This window comes from Pithys albifrons, chromosome 1 (assembly GCF_047495875.1).
Source record: "Pithys albifrons albifrons isolate INPA30051 chromosome 1, PitAlb_v1, whole genome shotgun sequence".
Taxonomy (NCBI): Eukaryota; Metazoa; Chordata; class Aves; order Passeriformes; family Thamnophilidae; genus Pithys; species Pithys albifrons.
The window spans coordinates 115858609-115876553 of record NC_092458.1 but is presented as its reverse complement, the minus strand read 5'-3'; the positions used below and the strand labels follow the sequence as shown (position 1 = coordinate 115876553).

General features: G+C 41.3%; 1 protein-coding gene across 1 annotated transcript in view; it reads left to right on the top strand.

Annotated features, from left to right (window-relative positions):
• The first annotated feature begins 66 nt into the window (after positions 1-66).
• Positions 67-17945, top strand: part of ZNF654 (zinc finger protein 654) — a 34070-nt gene continuing 16191 nt past the window's right edge. Inside the window, exons 1-4 of the mRNA XM_071564337.1 lie at positions 67-238; positions 9987-10132; positions 14346-14427; positions 16537-16672. Of these exons, the coding sequence (XP_071420438.1) occupies positions 107-238; positions 9987-10132; positions 14346-14427; positions 16537-16672 (496 nt within the window). The 5' untranslated portion in view covers positions 67-106. The remainder of the gene's footprint in view (positions 239-9986; positions 10133-14345; positions 14428-16536; positions 16673-17945) is intronic.

Sequence of the window (17945 nt, the reverse complement as noted above, 5' to 3'; positions counted from 1 at the left end):
GACAGGTCGAGAGAGCCAATGAACGTGCGTTGCGGCAGGGCGGGGGCGGGATTTCCGGCGGGGCGGGGCCGCGGGCGCTCGGTACGCGCGGGGCGGCGGGGCCGCCATGGCGGAAGATGAGAGTGACCAGGAGTCGGAGCGGCTCAGCGAGGAGCTGGAGGCGCTGGTGGCGCCGGGGCTGCCCCCGGGGCTGCCCGCGCTGCTCCGCAGCCAGTACTACTGCCGCCGTTTCTGCCAGGTGAGCGGCCGCGCCGCCCCGCCGGAACGGGCCCTCCGCGGGGAAGGGGCGGCCCGTGGCGCCGGCGCGGCCCGGGCAGGGCGAGGGCTCGGCAGGGCGGGCCGTGAGGCTCCTGGGGAGGGGAGGCAAGGCAGGGCAGGGCAAGGCAAGGCAGGGCGAGGCAAGGCAGGGCGAGGCGGGTCCCGGCGCGGGGCGGCTGCGGGACAGGGAGAGCCGGGGGCGGCTGCGGGACACGTGCGGGGCCGGCGGTGCTGCCGCCAAAGCTGCCCCGGCCGCGGGGAAGGCCCTCGGGGGCAGCCCAGGCAGCGGTGGGTAAATTAGAGTCATAGAATGGTGAATTAGAATCATGGAATTGATTGGGTCGGAAAAGACCTCCGGGATCATCAAGTCCAACCCTTGGGCCAACTCCAGTCCCTTTACCAGATCATGGCACTCAGTGCCACGGCCAAGCTCAGTTGAAAAACCTCCAGGGATGGGGAATCCACCTCCTCTCTGGGCAGCCCATTCCAATGCCTGATTAGACAAGGCTGTTTTACGATTTTTTTTTTCTTTTTTTCCTTTTCTCGATGCGGGCCCAGAATGCTCCTCGTACCCCTTTTATCTGTGCCCTGCCAAGTAACGAGCAACAACAGGTTGTTCTTTCCTTAGTTGTCCCACCAACACCTGCTGATGGAGTGTTAGTGATGCTGGGGGTGTTGCAGCCCTGCACTTGGGGGTCCCCTAACTCAGTCTAGAGGTTATTTTATACAGAAAATAATAGAGATTATTTTATATAGAACATAATAGAGATCATTTTATATAGAACATAATAGAGATCATTTTATATAGAACATGATAGAGGTTATTTTGTGTAGATGTTATACTATAGAGGTTGTTTTATATAGAACATAATAGAGGTTATTTTATATAGAATTGCTTCCTCTCATCAGCTTTTTTGGCTTCTCACCTCACCACTGCAGTTGTTTTCTGCAATTTGAATAAATATGTTTCTCTGCTGTTGTTTTGTTCCTGTTTTAGCCCCTCATCTGTTGGGAATATTATTTACTGTAACGTGTGGATCACAATGATACTGTTACAGTAATAACCTCGGGTAGGTGCTGCTCACTGAGCCCACAGGTTGTTTTTTGGGTTTATTGTTGCTTTTATATCTCCTCTCCAATGGTATCTCAAAACTTGGATGTTTGAGGGGAAACTGTGGAGCCAGTGAAAGGAGGAGGGAATGTTTTTGGAAGTCTGGGTGTGAACTGCACATGAAAGGAATCAGGACCATGTTTGTTTCCATGGGCTGCTTGGAGAGACATTTAGTTCTGCTGGACACTGAGGGGTTTATCCGAAATTTTTCTTTCTCCTTAATGTGTTTTGGATTTGTTGCCCTAAGCAGGAAGCGCAGACACGGTGATTGTTTCACGTGCTGATGCCAATCCCTTCTCCCAGAGCAAGCTGGGAATTAGCAGGGAACAGAAGAGGACAAGGCCAGGGAAGAGTTTTCCTACAGAACAGTTGTATCACAGTTATTGGTAGAGCAGCTACAACACTTGACCTTGACTTCTCCTGCAGTTCCTTTTGTGTGGCAGCACAGCCAACCCTCTCCCCTCCTTTATTCTGCTTTGCCTTGATGAACTCTCCACATGGGCAGCCAATGCTCTGAGCATGGAAAGGGCTCTGTTGCTTTTATCTTTAATTTCCTTTTTACCAATGCACAGTTTAAATAATCCTGAGGAGAGTAAATTAATAGAGTGACACTTTGTCAGCAGGGATTGTGTGTTTGTTTAAGTTTGGCCTGGTGTTACCAGCCATGTGCTGGATTAATATAAGCTGTGTTTTCTTTAAGCTTGTTTTTAGTGATGGGTTTTCTCCTGGTTTAACTACATAAATGCAGATTTTAAGGGGTGTATTGTAGTGCTGTGACTGGCAGTGTGACATTTGTGGTTTGACAAAACCAAGTTGTGTGTGCTCCACATCAGCTGCCTCATTGACAGTGTGTCATTATCCTGGCCTGTGCCCTCCTGTACCTGCAGATGAGGCTTTAAGGAGGGATAAAACATATTTCTTCTTCACAAAGTATCATGTTTAGGTCATCTCTTTCTCATAACTTTTGTTGGAAAAAAAATCATCTCTCTGAAATGCTGTGTTGCTTTATTAATTTAGTTTCCTTTCTCTCCCCTCACCCAATGTCTTTTTAAATGCACTTTTTCCTTTATATCTAGTTTGTGTCACACCTAAAGCTTTGTGCTTTTCTGCCCAGACCTTCTGCAGGACATACTTGGCTGTTGTGCAGATTTCCACCTCATTCCCCTCTGCACTGATAACACAGTTTGGCTTGTCCTGATAGTCATTTGGCACTTCCAAATGTCCCAGTTTGCCTCCTGTGGTCCTGTTTTTGTGCTGAAGTTGAACAGCAGTTGTACAAATAGTTGCTTAGTGATGGTACCGGGGGTTTGAACTACCCAAAAGAAACATTTTTATTTCAGAGTAACACCCTATTAAATCATGTGGCTGTTTCAGCCGTGGTAATGAAGGCTGATGTCACCTGAAAATAATGGTTTTTAGATTGTTTGTAGTTTGGCTGCTGTATGAGGTCTGTGCACAGCCACATCTCTCAGCAAGAGCCACAGGGGACAAGAAGGAAGGTGTAAATAAAGCGTTTTCAGTCTGTGGATACATTTTCTGTAACAAAAGTGAGGATCTCTTACTGATCTTGGAGAGTGAGAGGGTGGCTTGGACCTCAAAGTGTTGCTGTGCACATCTTCAATCCTTGAATTATATAAAAAGGTTAAAAAATTGCTGTAAACAGCCAGCTCCAGTTCTTTGAGCAGCTCAGCTTCTTTCAGATAGATTAAGTGACAGTTAAAAAGGAAGACAGGATTACCATAAATACACGAGTAATCACAGTGTAGTGACACAAGATTGGGTTGGCCATGAGTAGTTTTGAGGTCTGGGTGTTGTAGGTGTTCAGGGTCACACAGAGTCATCCCAGCCTGAATCTGCCAGGGCAAAATGCAATAAAATGTTTTGTTTAGATTCTTGTTTTGAGGTTGGTGACATGCAGAAAGCAAAAATGAAGATTTCTGTGGCTGGAGCTGAGAAGAGACAGTTGGACGATGAGTCAAGTGCCCAGTTTGTGCATCGCACCAGCTGTTTCTCTACTGTCTAAAATTCCCTGATGTGGCATTTCTTAGTTGTGGAGTTCCAAAGCAAATCCCCTGTTCCCAAATTTGTCAAGCAAAAGAGCAAGGTGGCTGTAACTACTTTGGAAGTTTAAAGAAATTTGAAAGCTTGTGTCTGGAAGAAACACTGTTAGCATTTGGAAAGGCTTTGTGGAGTTTCAGCTTTTGTTATCTGCAGAATTTTAAATTATTTCCCAAGATTTCTAAGGAGCCAGAGCTGCTGAGAGACTCCTGCGTGTCTGGAATACAAATGGTGAAGGGCAGGGAAAATAGTTATGAAAAACCAAAAATGGTTATGAGGGTGGAGGGGAGGACTTCTGTAATTGCAAGGATGGATTTCCAAATTGAATTTATTTGAAAATAAACCTTAACAGTGAGCTGAAGAATGGGCACAGCTACTGCATTGCACATGAAGGGGCTGCAGTTTCATCAGCAGCTTGAAAGTGCATTTCCTTTTCAGAATGTGCATTTTCTTTTTCTCCTCACATTAAGCACTATCAAAATATTCCAGCATTTCTGAAGTTGCCCACGTGGCTGCAGAGCTGCACTGGATGTTATTTTGTTTGGTGCTGACTGAAATAAAGGCAAGGGGAGTTCATTAAAGCAACGAGGTGATTGATGCCAGGAGGGGTAAACACTCCTCGGTCTGCCCTGACTGTGGCATCAGCTCACAGCCCTCCTGAAATCAAGAAAATCTCCTTTGCCTGCATTAACTGGGGGGATCCTGAGTCACTGCTGGCAAAATGATTCTTGGGCTTATAAACTGAAAAGCTGAGAAGTAAAATTTAGTAGTGCAGTGGAGAAGGTTTCCTGGTTTATTTTAGCAGACAGAACTGCAGAGGTGTGTGACTCAGCCTCTGATCTGTCTTACTTGTGGAGATGAAGGTAGAAAAAAACACAACTTGGAAAGTTTGTTCTTCTGCTTTTAGGATTAACACATTTCCACCCTTTTTGTTTTGTGCTTAAATGTGGAAGTATTTGCTTTTGTCTCTTATCTTCGAGTCAATAATGGGTAAGTTGTGTTTGTATTTTACTTACACCGTCTCCAAACAAAACCATCCCAAACCCTTAAGTTATGACAGACTCTTAATACATTTTGGATCTCTGGAATCCATATTTGATCTGCCTATATGATTTTAAAGCTCAGCTACAAACCCCTTGCTCACACGAGCACTGGTAGTGGAAAGTGATTTCTGCAATATCTTTGAAGGTTATTTTCCTGAAAAAGCAGAATCTGCAACTTTTAACAATCTATTTTCTCGTGTAGTGTTTTTTTAATTCCTGTCAGCTCTTGTGCCTGTTTCCTTTGGCTTTACCCTGAGAAACCATCTCCCTGTTTCACAACTGGCATTAAGGAGTTAGTACTTTTACAAGTATTGTAAAAGGAAATGTTGCACAAATGTACAAATGCATTGTGTACTTTTCCTGATCTTTGGAACGTTTTTCTCCTTCCCTTTCTTTGGAACTTTCCCACTGGGCACTTTGAAGCTCTTGGCATTGCTGCTTCTCCAGGTTTTCACACCTGTTCTTAAAGTGGACTTTTATTGTGAAAATAAACTTGTGAGTTTTGCTTGGAAAAATATGTCAGGGTTGTAACTTAGGAAGGTGTTGCAGGTTTTTGTTCCTCAAAGAAGGATCTCAGTTGAATGGAGCTCTGTCTGTCTGTGCTTTTGTTACATGAACTTGACTTCAACTTAGGGAAGGCACAAGGAGTGCAGCAGGTAATGCAAAAATCAAAGTTAATGCCTTTTGTTTAGAAGAGGGAAATAAATAATTGTAGTTCTTAACGAAATACCTCATAAGTTGTGTTTTATTAATTACTAGTGATGTGAACAAAGACATTGTGTGTGTTCACAAGATTGTCATTCTCCCTTTCATCTTTCAATTCCTTTAATTAATTGACTTTCTGTTGGGGTGTGGGGTGCTAATCCAAAGATGAGGAGGACAATTCTGCTTTTCAATATAAGTATCTTTTAGGCACAAATCTTGCACAGGAGCATTTCCCACAGTGCTACAATCAGCCAGAACTGCTTTTCTAGCGTTATATATACAATTTTTGGCATTGTAGAAGAGCCAGACTGTAACCATGCACATCTCTTTGGGTATCTGTGAAACCCAGTCTGAGGGTTGTTCTGCCTCCAGGCTGAGGGAATGGGTGAGATTCTGGTGATTAAGGGAGGGGGAAGCATTTGGCTTTAGGGGGAGAGCTTCGGCACAAACTTCCCATGGGATGTGTCACACTGTTGCTGGGTGATGGGTTTTCTTTTGCCAGAAGTGTGATTATGTTTGTTACTCCTTATGTAATATCCACATGTGAACTGCAGTAAAGCAGTTCCTTAGTTCCTTTATATACATCCATTTTAAACTTTTATATGCCAAGTAATATTTTATGTCACCCTGAAATCTTCAGGCCTTTTCTGCTCTCAGTTTGGATAATGAAATCCTTAATGTAAGGGCACAGTTTGCTTGTTTGTGTGCAAATAGAACAAAATATTCATCATCCATCCACTGAACAGGTTAAAAAAGACAATAAAAAAGAAGTGATTATTTCTGGTGGTGTTTCCAGGTAAAGTTCAGTATTACTCAAGTTCTCTTCTAGAGCTGAACTTTGGTATCTGAGCTGTTCTGGTGTTTCTGCTGATCAGGCAACAATGGCAGGTGTTGCTTTTAATTACAGCTTTTAATTTTCAGGAAACTTTTTCTAAGTGTGCCCCGTTTTCACTTGGCAGTTTAAATCCTTTTTGGTTCACCTCTTCTGTGACAACCACTAAATATGTTTATTATGACAAGTGACCACCACTAAGTTTGTCAACAACCTTCCTGTGCTTGAAAACAAAGCAGAAATTCTCACAGAACTGTTGTGGGTTTAATCCTGTGGTGACTTCCTTTGCTGTTAAATCTCACAAGAATTTAGGGGAGTAACTTCATTTGAAACTCAGTAATGACCAACTCGAAAATTGGTGGAATTTGTAGTTTCTGTTTTTGTTGTGGGGAGGAACAGGAAAGGCTGTGCAACTTCAGGCCCAGCTCTGCATTAGAGATTTGTTGTGTGTATTTGCAAATGCAGTTGTTGGCAATGCTATTTCTCTTTGGAATGTAGTCCAGTAACTTTATATGTGCATATTTAGTCACTTAAAAGATGTGTATATTTAATCAGTTAAAACATGAATACTCTGAGAAGTTATTTTTTCATTGGTTCAGGTCTTTAATTACTCCCTTGTTATTTTTGGAGTCAGCTGCCTCAGCTTTGTGCTTAGAAACTTCTAATAAGTCTGGTCTTGATTTTGTACTTAATAGGACACATCTGAGTCGTGGGTTTTGTACTGAATTATTCAAACATATTAAAAAGGGGAAATAGTTTATTGATGTGGGAGAAGGAGCTGAGCTGGGGGTTGGTGTCAGAAAAACCTCCCTTTCAGTACCTTTGCCTGCACTGAGTGAGAAAGGGAAAACAAAAAGCCCAAAAAACAAAACTGAAAATTGCACCCTAAGAGTTCTTGAAGAGAATTGTTGCAGAAGGTCTCATGAAAATGTTGCCTCCCTTCTGATTCTCTGCACTGTTAACTGGACAAGGAACTTGAGAATATTATGTGGTTTTTGTGTGGCTGACTTGATTATATTGAAATGAGCCTGTTAAAAATATCCTGATAAATATAAATTTGATATAAAACATTTAGGACTCAAGCAGCAATATCTGTCTGATTTTTCTCGAGTGCTCTGGTGATGCAGCTTCACAGCATGAGGGTGAACACATGCAGGTCCCTTCAACTTGTTTTCTTTCAGAAGTGGTAAACTTGGGTGTCTTTGCTGTTTTGGAGTCTCTTTTTTGGTATAAACCTTTACCTGTGTTCTGCCTTACAGTTCTGTTTCAAACTGAGTGTTGAGTATTTTGAACAAAAAAGGAGTTGATTTCTATTGTAGAAAAAGTTACTCCATGAGATGCCTTAAAAGCAGACATTAAATTATACACAGAATTGCAAAAGAAATGTGCCCCTTCCACATAAAATGTGGGTGCAGTGTGATTTGGAATTTATTTTATACTTAGTTTAGGTTTTTCTCCACCTGCCCTCAATCCCCCCCATATTTTGCTGGTGATGGATGCGAGTCTGAGAACTGACTGATGTTAGATTTTTTTTTTATTTTGTTTTCCTGGGACTGAGGAATGTTTCAGGTATCCATATTCGAAAAAACTTGGCTGTTCATACTCATTCTGATGAGTTTGGGGTGCACTTTTTCAAGACTGCAGTGTCTTGACTGTTAAGATCAGGAGGAGCCTTTGCTGTATTGCTTTTGAATGCTGGTTGTTTGCACTGGAACATTAGGACTGAAATATCAAAGGTTCACAGATGCCCAAGTGGAGAATGAGATGAGCAAATACAGGAGCTTTCCCCTCTGTAACTATTTTGTTTGGCTGATTTACTGCAGTCAGTAACTTTTGGTGGGCACCTTTTTCAGCTCCTGCAGCCCCTTTCAAGGCTTGCAGCCACTCAGCATCACCCCAGGAAGGAGCTGCAGAGCTCAGTTGCACACTATGTGAAGAACTACCCCCTGTTCTTTATTTTGGTCCTGCTGCTGCCCTTGTTTGGTGTCCCCCCTGCACCTGCCTTTTCTTTACAGCCTGAGGTGTCCTCGTTGGTTGCATTGATCTGTATGTGAAATTTATTTTTGCTACTTAGCAATCCCTGCCTTCCTTCCAAGCTCTCATTAAGGCCTTCTGTATCTTGAGGTGCAAATGGGTAGGTAGGAAACCAACATGTGATTTTATTCAGCGTGGGGTTGTGGTGTGGTTTGGAGCAGTTAACACTGTGCTTTGTTTTACATTGCTCTTCTCTATTTAATTTGGTTTCCTGGCCATTGGGATGAGCATTGAGGTGATTTTTCATTAAATCATCTACCATAATAAGACAGTCTTGCTTTTGGGTGGTAATTGTCACTCTGAAGACCATTTAATTACAGTTTTGTTCCCTAAGTACCAATGCCCACTGCTCTGTGCTGAGTTCAGTCACTCCCTGTCTTAAATCCTTTCTGCAGTTCTTTACAGTTAACACTTTAAGCCAGGAAAACAAACCAGTATTGTCACAAAATGTTTTTTATTGCTTCCAATCACTTATGAATGTATCTATATGTGCCTCTCAGGGCCAAGTGTTGTGAAACACCATGGTGGGAACTGATGCTTTTTTTGTACCATTGTCTGACCATTTGGAGGCTGCCACCACTAAAGGATGTGTTTTCTTTCTGTCTGCTTTGTTTTTTCTAAGGTTTTTGTCGTTTCCTATACAAAGGGCTCTGTTAAAACTATTTCAGAGAACTCTTGATAGGTGTGTGAGGTGGTGTTATCTTAAAAATTGTGTAGTCTTAAGAGGAAATATTTCTCTAAAGTCTGCTAATTCTCCTTCATTGACCTAGATTTTTGCTGTATTAAACTAACAGATTTTCAAACAGAAATTATTAAAATAATGTAGAATCACAGACTGTTCTGAGTTGGAAGGGACCCACAAGGATCATCGAGTCCAACTCAAGTCAGTGGCCCACACAGGGGATTGAACCCATGACCTTGGCGTTATGACAGCCAAGTTTTAACCAACTGAACCAATCTCATGGTGGAAAAGTCAGAACTTACCTACAGAATATGACTTCATCCATCTGCAGTCCTGAAAACACAGCACTGCCTGAGTTACACCTTAATTGTTGATTAAAAAAGAGACACCCCAGAGCCCTTGGCCTTCTCCTTGCTGGGGGGCTGCAGCAGAGCAGTTACCTGTCTCAGGAGTGGTGGGTGCCTTTGCAGACATTTATTTTCCTGTTGTGCGTCCTGCTGAACTTGATGCTCTGTGTTTGAGACATGGACTCAAGTGTAAAACTCCCAGTGGACTGAGCCTTTCAGAGGGCTCCAGTGTAGGGTTACCCCTGTGGAAGGATCAGATGCTGCTGGGTCACTGAGCCTCCCAGTGAGGGCAGAGCACTGGAAATTTGCTCTCGCTAATAAAAACAAGATTGGCTAGATGTTCAGGCAAGGACTTTTATTATTAAAAAAAAATAAATCTGTTTTTCGCCTTCTTGTGTCTCTGTAAATAGTGATGCAGTTCTGTAACTGTAGAGAAGGGCATAACTAGCCTGAGTTCCATCATATGGATAAAAAAAGCCAAACTGACTCACTTGGTCAGATCAGGAAGGGTGACTGCTGTGTTTGTGTCTTTCCCTGCTGACATAAAGGCTGGAGGAGTGCAGGCCAGTCTTTCCCCTTTTGGAAAGTTTTTTAGAATGGAATGTCTGGATGTTACAGACTCTCTAATTTGCATCCCCTTGCAAAATAAAAACGTGGGTTTAAATGCAGAGTGTAATATCTACTGTGGTACAACATTAGAAGAAAGTATTTCCTGCCTGAAGAGAACAGTTTTACGTCCCTTGTGGTGTGTCTTTTATGATGTGGGTCATGAAGTTCTGTACAGAAAACGTTCAGGTTTTTTGGGTACAAATTCCAGTTCTGAGCGAGGAGAGGAGATAAAGCAGGTACAGTATTAACACTGACCAGAGAGAAGAATATCTTCCATTGTGACATATTTCCATCTTTCTGTCCCCAGGTTGTGGAGGACTATGCTGGAAGGTGGCAGGTTCCTTTGCCTCAGCTCCAGGTGCTGCAGACAGCGCTTTGCTGCTTCACCTCTGCTTGTGTGTCGTTCCCAGCTGAATGTGAACACGTACAGTTTGTGTTGAGCAGCCTGGCTTTGTAAGTACAGCAGGTTTTTTGTTTCTTCCTTTACAGTATAAATCAGAATAGCAATGGAGTCACATGTCCAGGAGCTTGTAAGAGGATGGTGTTACCAGGAGATGTATCCTCAATTCCTGGCAGCTACACAGCCTGGAACTGAGTTTAGTCATTTTGTGTCCCAGGTTGGCTGTTAAAATCATAGAATCAATTGGGTTGGAAAAGACCTCCCAGATTATCAAGTCCAACCCTTGGTCCAACTCCAGTCCCTTTACCAGATCATGGCACTCAGTGCCACGGCCAAGCTCAGTGGAAAAACCTCCAGGGATGGGGAATCCACCCCCTCTCTGGGCAGCCCATTCCAATGCCTGAGCACTCTCTCTGCAAAGAAGTTTTTTCTGCTCTCCAACTTCAATTTCCCCTGGCAGAGCTTGAGCCCATCGTGCCCCCTTGTCCTATTGCTGAGTGCCTGGGAGAAGAGACCAACCCCCACCTGGCCAGAACTTCCCTTCAGGGAGTTCCAGACAGTGCTGAGGTCACCTCTGAGCCTCCTCTTCTCCAGGCTAAACACCCCCAGCTCCCTCAGCCTCTCCCCACAGCACTTGTGCTCCAGTCCCTTCTCCAGCCTCGTTGCTCTTCTCTGGCCCTGCTCCAGCCCCTCAATCTCTTTCCTGACCTGAGGGGCCCAGAACTGAACACAACACTCAAGGTGTGGCCTCCCCAAGGCAGAGTCCAGGGGAAGGGTCACTGCCCTGGGCCTGCTGGCCACGCTAGTTTGGATCCAGGCCAGGATCCCATTGGCCTTCTTGGCCACAGTGTTTTGTTACAAGGCATTTCTGGCAAAATGAATAATCTCAAGCAAGAAGTGATCACCATACAGACTTACTCTATAAAAATCTTACTTTAGAGTATTTGAAGACCAACATTTCACAACAGATAAATTACTTAAAATTATCTCAAGTTTTCACTCTTCTACCTCTAGTGATGTAATAAACTGAGTATTTCTTAAGGTAATTTTCTTGTCATGTTTAAGAAATAAGTAAATTATTTTTAAATGGATTTTTATGTTTGAGTCATCAAAGTGCTTATGAGAATTACTTGTTATACAATTAACTGACCCAAAGTCACATTCAGCTCAAAGGACTGGAGAATGTTACACTATAAATCTTGCTCTAATTTCAGTTTTTTTTGTGCATTGGTGATTTGCCCACATGAGGACTGAAAGTGTCAGGGTAATGATAACTAGATAAGTAAAAGTCCCATTTCTCTCTTGTTCTGAAATGCTGCTTTCTTTTCTCAGCAGATGGGGACAGAAACCAAGCACGGCCTTTATTGCAGGCTGGGGTTGAGTAAATCAGGTTTATTTGTTCAGCTGGTTAAACTGCTTCCTTTTAAATACAACTCAGTCCCTCAGTTAAGAATTTTTTGTGGAAATGTCTTGTTCCCCCATCTGGTTATCAGGAGGGAATGCTCTCCTAGTCTTTCCCTCCTAATTTGCTTGGTCAGGAGGGCTGGGTTGTGTGTCCTTTCCACTGTCAGTGCTAATTACACAGGAGTAAATGCTTTGTTTGGTTCACTTACAGAATATATGCTGTCTTTAAGAGTTGGGGGAACTGTAGATACTGACTGGTTTGTGTGTGTGAAACTCTTTGACATGGAATCATAAGGGCACAGTTTTCAAAACCAGAATGCCCAGGTGTTGGAGAGTGACTGACCAGCAGTTACATCAAACCACGGTGATCTCTGCTACTGGTTTTTAGGAAAAACCCTTAAAATTCAGGTCATGCTTGTATGTACTTTTAAATCTGAAGGTCTGGGAGGTAAAAAGGTGGAAATTCAGCTATTTGTTGTGTGTAGGTTGGACACTTCCTGCTAATTGAGCAGTGAATTGAATTCCTGTCACTCTTGTCTGTCTTGGGTTTTGGAGCTGAGTTTACTCACTGAGATTTGCTTCCATTCCAGAATGTTGGATTATTTTTCCTTCTGACTCTGCCTGACTGGCACAGTTTTGCATGTGATGGGACTGAAAGGGATCCATCCCAGGGTTCAGTAGTTGCAGTTACCTGGGAAACCTCCTCCAATGTCTTGTGAAAATTGTGTATATGTTAAATCTTACTTCTTGAAAAGCAAAAATCTGCCTGTGTTTTCATGCTTGAGTAAGATTTCCTTGGCAACCAGACAATAAACTGCTAATAGTGTCAACTGCTTTATTTCTACACTTAATAGCCTTGCTATTCCTATCAAATGGAGCATCTGTATTGCCATTAATGCCAGGGGGTTTGATACTGGTGCCAGTGTTCTCCAGCAATACCAAGTCGTGATGTGATAAATACAGATAGATATCAATGTGGATGTGCAGTGGAGATGCTTTAAGGTAACTGGGCCAAGTTGGAAAGACCCACAGTACTTTTAACTGAATGGGGACAAGTGGTGAGGAAACAGAAATACTGTGGTACCTTCCTTTCTTAGTCCTTTATTAGTGTGATGAGCAGGTGCATTGATAGAGAAGAAAATTACAGTTTACAATTGCTCCCTGTTGATTTACAGATTATTTTTTTTCAAGGTCCTATTCTCATTAAATCAGAGCAAATTTAAACACAAACACACATGACTTGCTATAACTAGTTTTGTCTTATTATTTAAGGTCTAGCCTGGCTGCTTTCCAGATCATGACATGACTCATATCTGACCTTTCCTGAGAGTCAAGTATGCTACTAAATTTTGTTTAACATGAAATGAGAAACTGTTTTTTCAGAACAAAGTACTTACTTAGGTAGTGGTTCTTCTCGTTCCATGAGTGAATTGAGATTCAAGGATGTACCTGAAGAAAAATTCTGTCACTGAAGATAATGTATTTGTAGCTTAATTTGTCTAGGTTTGTTTTTGGCATAGCTTGTCACTGGTGAGGAAAAAAAATACTGCTGCATAATCTAAAGGAAACCAAATTTTATGATGCTTTGTCATTATTCCTGTAGAAAACTTGATTTTGTCTATGTGAATATTAAGGCCTTTTTAATGCACAGAATTTTTGAAAATGTTATTTAGAGGAAAAATTGCTTTAAGTCTGCTCTTTAACTTGTTTGAATTAGCTTTATTAACACCATAACATTTTGTTTTTTAGAGACACTTTGCGTGTTATCTTCAAGTATTTTGGATTTGATTTTAAATTCGGGGATAAGTGCAGTGAGCTCAGTTATTCTGTGAAAGAGTTCCTTGTCCAGCTGTTCATGAAAACCTGCCTTTTGCTTTAAGAGCAGCTGCAACCAAAGACTGTGGTCAGAGAGAAACTGCACTGGCAAGATTTGACTTAAAACCTGTAGGCTAAAAGATCTTGACTTAAAACCTGTAACCTGCTTTTCTCTGTGTGTGCCACCTCTTTGGGGGTCACACTTGTTGCTGCACAGAGACCTGGTTTGCTTAAATCCTGGTGGTGGTGAAATTAAAGATGAATGTGGTTTTGTTTGCATATTTGCCCAAAGCTGTCCCTTTGAAAGTAATCTTCAAAAGGTTTTTTTTGAAAGATAAAATAATTAATGCCTTCATAGAGAGACTTCAGTGGGTGTTGCAGCAAGACAGGCTGAAATGAAGTAAAATGGGTTAGTAGAAAGTGCATATCATGCTTAAACATACCTATTGTTGGGAATTTGCTTTCACATGAAGTTCCTGTTCCTTGGTTGTACCTCCTTATACACAGTGCCCACTACAGTAATTTTACAGATGTCTTCTTTCTTCCTCAAAATTGCTGCATATCTGACAAATTCTTTGGCTTCTGAGGAGCCTCACTGTTGTAATGGTGTATGGAGAAAACAGGAGTTATTCAGGGAAAGCATCAGGCAGGTGCTGTGAGTCTTAATGGCCTGAACTTGTGAAAAAAGCGTGGCAGAAGGGATTTTAAGATGCCTTTTAAATATAAAGTGTTATTGCCAATTTGGTCTTGTTGGCTTTATGTAGCTGTATTTGCCACTTGATACCTGGTGAAAAATGTGTTTGAGGGGCACGTGGGGAAGTCAAACTGCCAAAATCCAGCACAAAGTACCAGAGTGACATAAAACTTCTGGAACAGGAGAGTGTGGGCACGAGCCAGACATTGGAGTGACTCCAGCATGGGCACAGGTCTAGAATTCACAAAAATCCAAATTTTGATTTTAGTGCTGTGAAAATTAATAAACTCAAAATAGTTTCACTTTTTGAATTAATGTGTTTAGTTTGACTTGTCACTACTTCTGTTTTTTAGGAGTTTTTTTGAATTGCTGCTGTTCTTTGGAAAGGATGAGTTCTATGAAGATCCTTTGAAAGATATTTTAGGTTCAATCCAGGTACTGTTGCCTACTTTCTTATAAACCTTTAATATCATTTTAGTAGATGTAAAGACAGTTTTTAGCAGATATTACAGACTCTCTAATTTGCATCCCCTTGCAAAATAAAAACTTCTGTTTAAAAGCAGAGTGTAATATCTACTGTCGTACAGCAAAAGAAGAAAGTATTTCCTGCCTGAAGAGAATAGTTTTAGGTCCCTTGTGGTGTGCCTTTTATGATGTGGGTCATGAAGTTCTATACAGAAAATGTTCAGATTTTTTGGGTACAAATTCCAGTTCTGAGCGAATTAACCTGGTGCATGTCTAACCTGGAGGAAATAGACCATTATAGTGAGAGAAAGTGGCTGCTTTACTTATGTTTAAATACACACTCACCCCCCAAAAAGGGGGGGAGGCAATATTTGAAGGGAAATTAATTTATATTCTTCCATTTATCATCAGTATTGTATTTGAATTGGACTGGGCAAGATGTCCTTCTCTTTGCAGTACCAATCTTATTAGTCATATTTTGTGCATTTCCCATATAGAGCAGGAAGCTTTGCTTGTTTATGTCTGTTTAGAATTTAATGCCACCCAGTGTCAGGTAGCTGGTCATGACATCAAACCTCCTGTTTCCTCATTGTGAGTTTGAACAGTAAATTTGAAATTGCAGCTCTCCCTCAGTGTTCAGGGCAGCCCAAACTTGTACATCCGGCTGTTCTGTTCTTGCATAAATTGCTTAAGTTTTGTGTGACTCTCTACAACTGCATAAAATAAATGATCCTGGGTTAAAAACTTGCCTAATTTTTTTTTCCAGATAAGTGTGGGTTTTGGTTTTGATTTTTTTTTTAACCTTAACCTAATTCTGAGGGTTTAGTTCACTGCATGGGACCACAAGCACTTTTACTACCATGAGAGGAAATTTTGTAGGGAAAGAAAGGATAAAAACAAGAGTTGTGTCTTCTGTTAACGCTGGTCATGGAACTGTCATTTGAGAAATAGCTACTCCTTTGTTACTTTTGTGTGGACACTTGTCTTTTACTGCTTCTACACTTTAATATATCAGCACTTCTCACCTTAATTATCAAACCAGCTGGATTACACTTGGTGGAAGAATGTGGGCAAGCAGTGGGACAGTTTGTCAGTCCTGCAATAAGTGCTTGTCAGAACCAGTCTCTGAGTAAGAAAGACTTCAGCAAAAAGTGTGATGGTACTGACTCCTCTGTGCTTTCATATTACAGTTCTCAATTGCCTTTTTACTTTTAAACAATGAATTTTTTTAAATATATCTTTTCACAGTTTTCTAAATGAAGAATTTCTGCATCAGTTGGGTCATCAGACTGGTAGTGAAAACCATTGTTTCAGTTACTTAACCTTTATTTCCCATCATACTCATCTGAATATAGAAGAAAAAAAATGATTTGAAAATAAAAACATAAAGCAAAAAAGCATATGGGAAGAAGGCAATTATGTGTGCATAGAAACCATTCTTCAGTTGCATTTTTTTGTTTCAAAATTAGGTAAATTGCTCATGATTAGAATTTTCTGTTGATTAATGTCAATATTGACACTTTACCAGCAAATAACAAGGTGTGGGGATGAGAAAGAACATAAGTGAAAATTCTGGGTGGCTAAAGCATTTCATACTATTATAGGCAGTTTCTTACACATGTTGATCTGGAGAATGATTGTTTGAGGGCTGGTGACTCACATGGCTAAATTCAGTTTTTCCCTCTGGGAATTCCGACGCCATCACTGGATCACAAATCCAGCACCAAAATTCCTAAATCTGCAGATTGGCACGAGGTGAAGGGCCCTCTCAGGGTGTGCCACTAAAACCTGCAACTCAAGGAAAGGTGTTTTTGCATCATTCTGCAAATGGAAGACTTGCCCAGTGCCTGTAGAAGACAAAAACACTCAGGATTCAACAGTTCTGTATTGCTGGTTTGGGATAATAAAAGTTGTTGCTTTAGGGCTTGGTGTGGGTCTGGTCAATGAATGACTTTGTAGCTCAAATTACTGACCAAGGAAATACTTAAACATGCCTGGGTTTTCTATCTTTTGGGTAGCCAAACTATTTTTAGAGAGCACCTTTTCCTTCATTCTAATTGCTTTTCTTTTTACATGCAGGAATGTCAGAACCTTCTAAATAAATACAGAAATATGAACCTGGAACTGGTGACTCGAATCATTCGAGATGGTGGACCCTGGGAGGATCCAGTATTACAAGCAATTCTTAAAGCAAAGCCTGTGTCACAGGAATTAGGTACTTCATTTACCACAATAATTTTCTAGAATATTGAAAAATTTGTTGCATTGTGCTTTTTTTTAATAGTAGAGTCAGGTCATGTCAGCTGGAATTGCACACAGTTTATTTTTCTGTAATATGATGTGCTGGTCCCTCTTTAGTTTGAAAGAAAGCTAAATGTCTTTGCTGCTAATTTAAGTCTTATTTTATAGTGTAGAGATCAGGTTGTTCAGACACAGGTGGCTACTGAGTAGTCCATAAAATTCATAGAATGGATTTACCAAATCTGGGTGTGCAAGCCCTGAAGGAGCATGGAGAGTGATTTGACTTCAGTTGGGCTCCTGAAATAACATGATTGGATTTGATCTGATGTGTGTTTGTGTCTCATGGCACTCTGACTCATTTAATTTTTCTCTTAATTTCTGAATACTTGGGCATGTGGCTTTTCTTGCTTCTGTTCACAGCAATGCCCATGACATTTGACAGCTGCCTTTTGGTTTTGTGTGTGTAATTCCCAGAGTTGGGAGCAGGAGAAAGTTGTAACAAAATGACTGCAATGTTCATGCAAGTTCATAAGAGGAAAAACATCCAAACTCCAGGAAAGTGTTTACCAATATCTTCAGCACCATTTTTACCAGCAATGTTCACAGGGGATCTCTCAGAAGTTGTTTCTATTTGTTAGTGATGCTAATTCTTCTCTAGTTACTGTGGTGTAGTGCATGACACAAACTCATTACTGTGTTTATGACCATGTGTTCATTCTGTAGAGAGGAAGGGGATTAAAGTCAGGACAGCTCAGTGAGCCTGACTCTTTAACCAGAAAAAGTATTTTGATAAATTAACATGATTAAAGGGGTAGTCTTTGTTGGTTGGTCTCTAGTGCTTGAACAACATATTTACACATTATTTTTATTATATTTCTGATAAAGTTCTAGTCAAATACCTACAGAGACAAAATGAAATCAAAGATTAACCTTGGTTTGTTCTGCATTGCATGGTTTTGGTGATTATGGTGTGAAGTTAGGTCTCAATCTCTCTAGCAGAGAATTAATTTATCCTTTGCCATAATGATTCTCTGATCATCTTGAACCCTCTCTGGGTAACAGTTTGAGGATGTTTACTTATTTTTAACCTGGCAGAGGAGGAATGAAACTGTTGTCAGTAGATGATCACTTGGTTTCAAGCTGCATCTCTCTCCCCTCTGCTGAGATACTTTCTCTCCTTTTTATCTTCTGATATCCCCACACACCCTTGACATCTCATCTGTGATGACAAGTGTTTTATTTTAGAT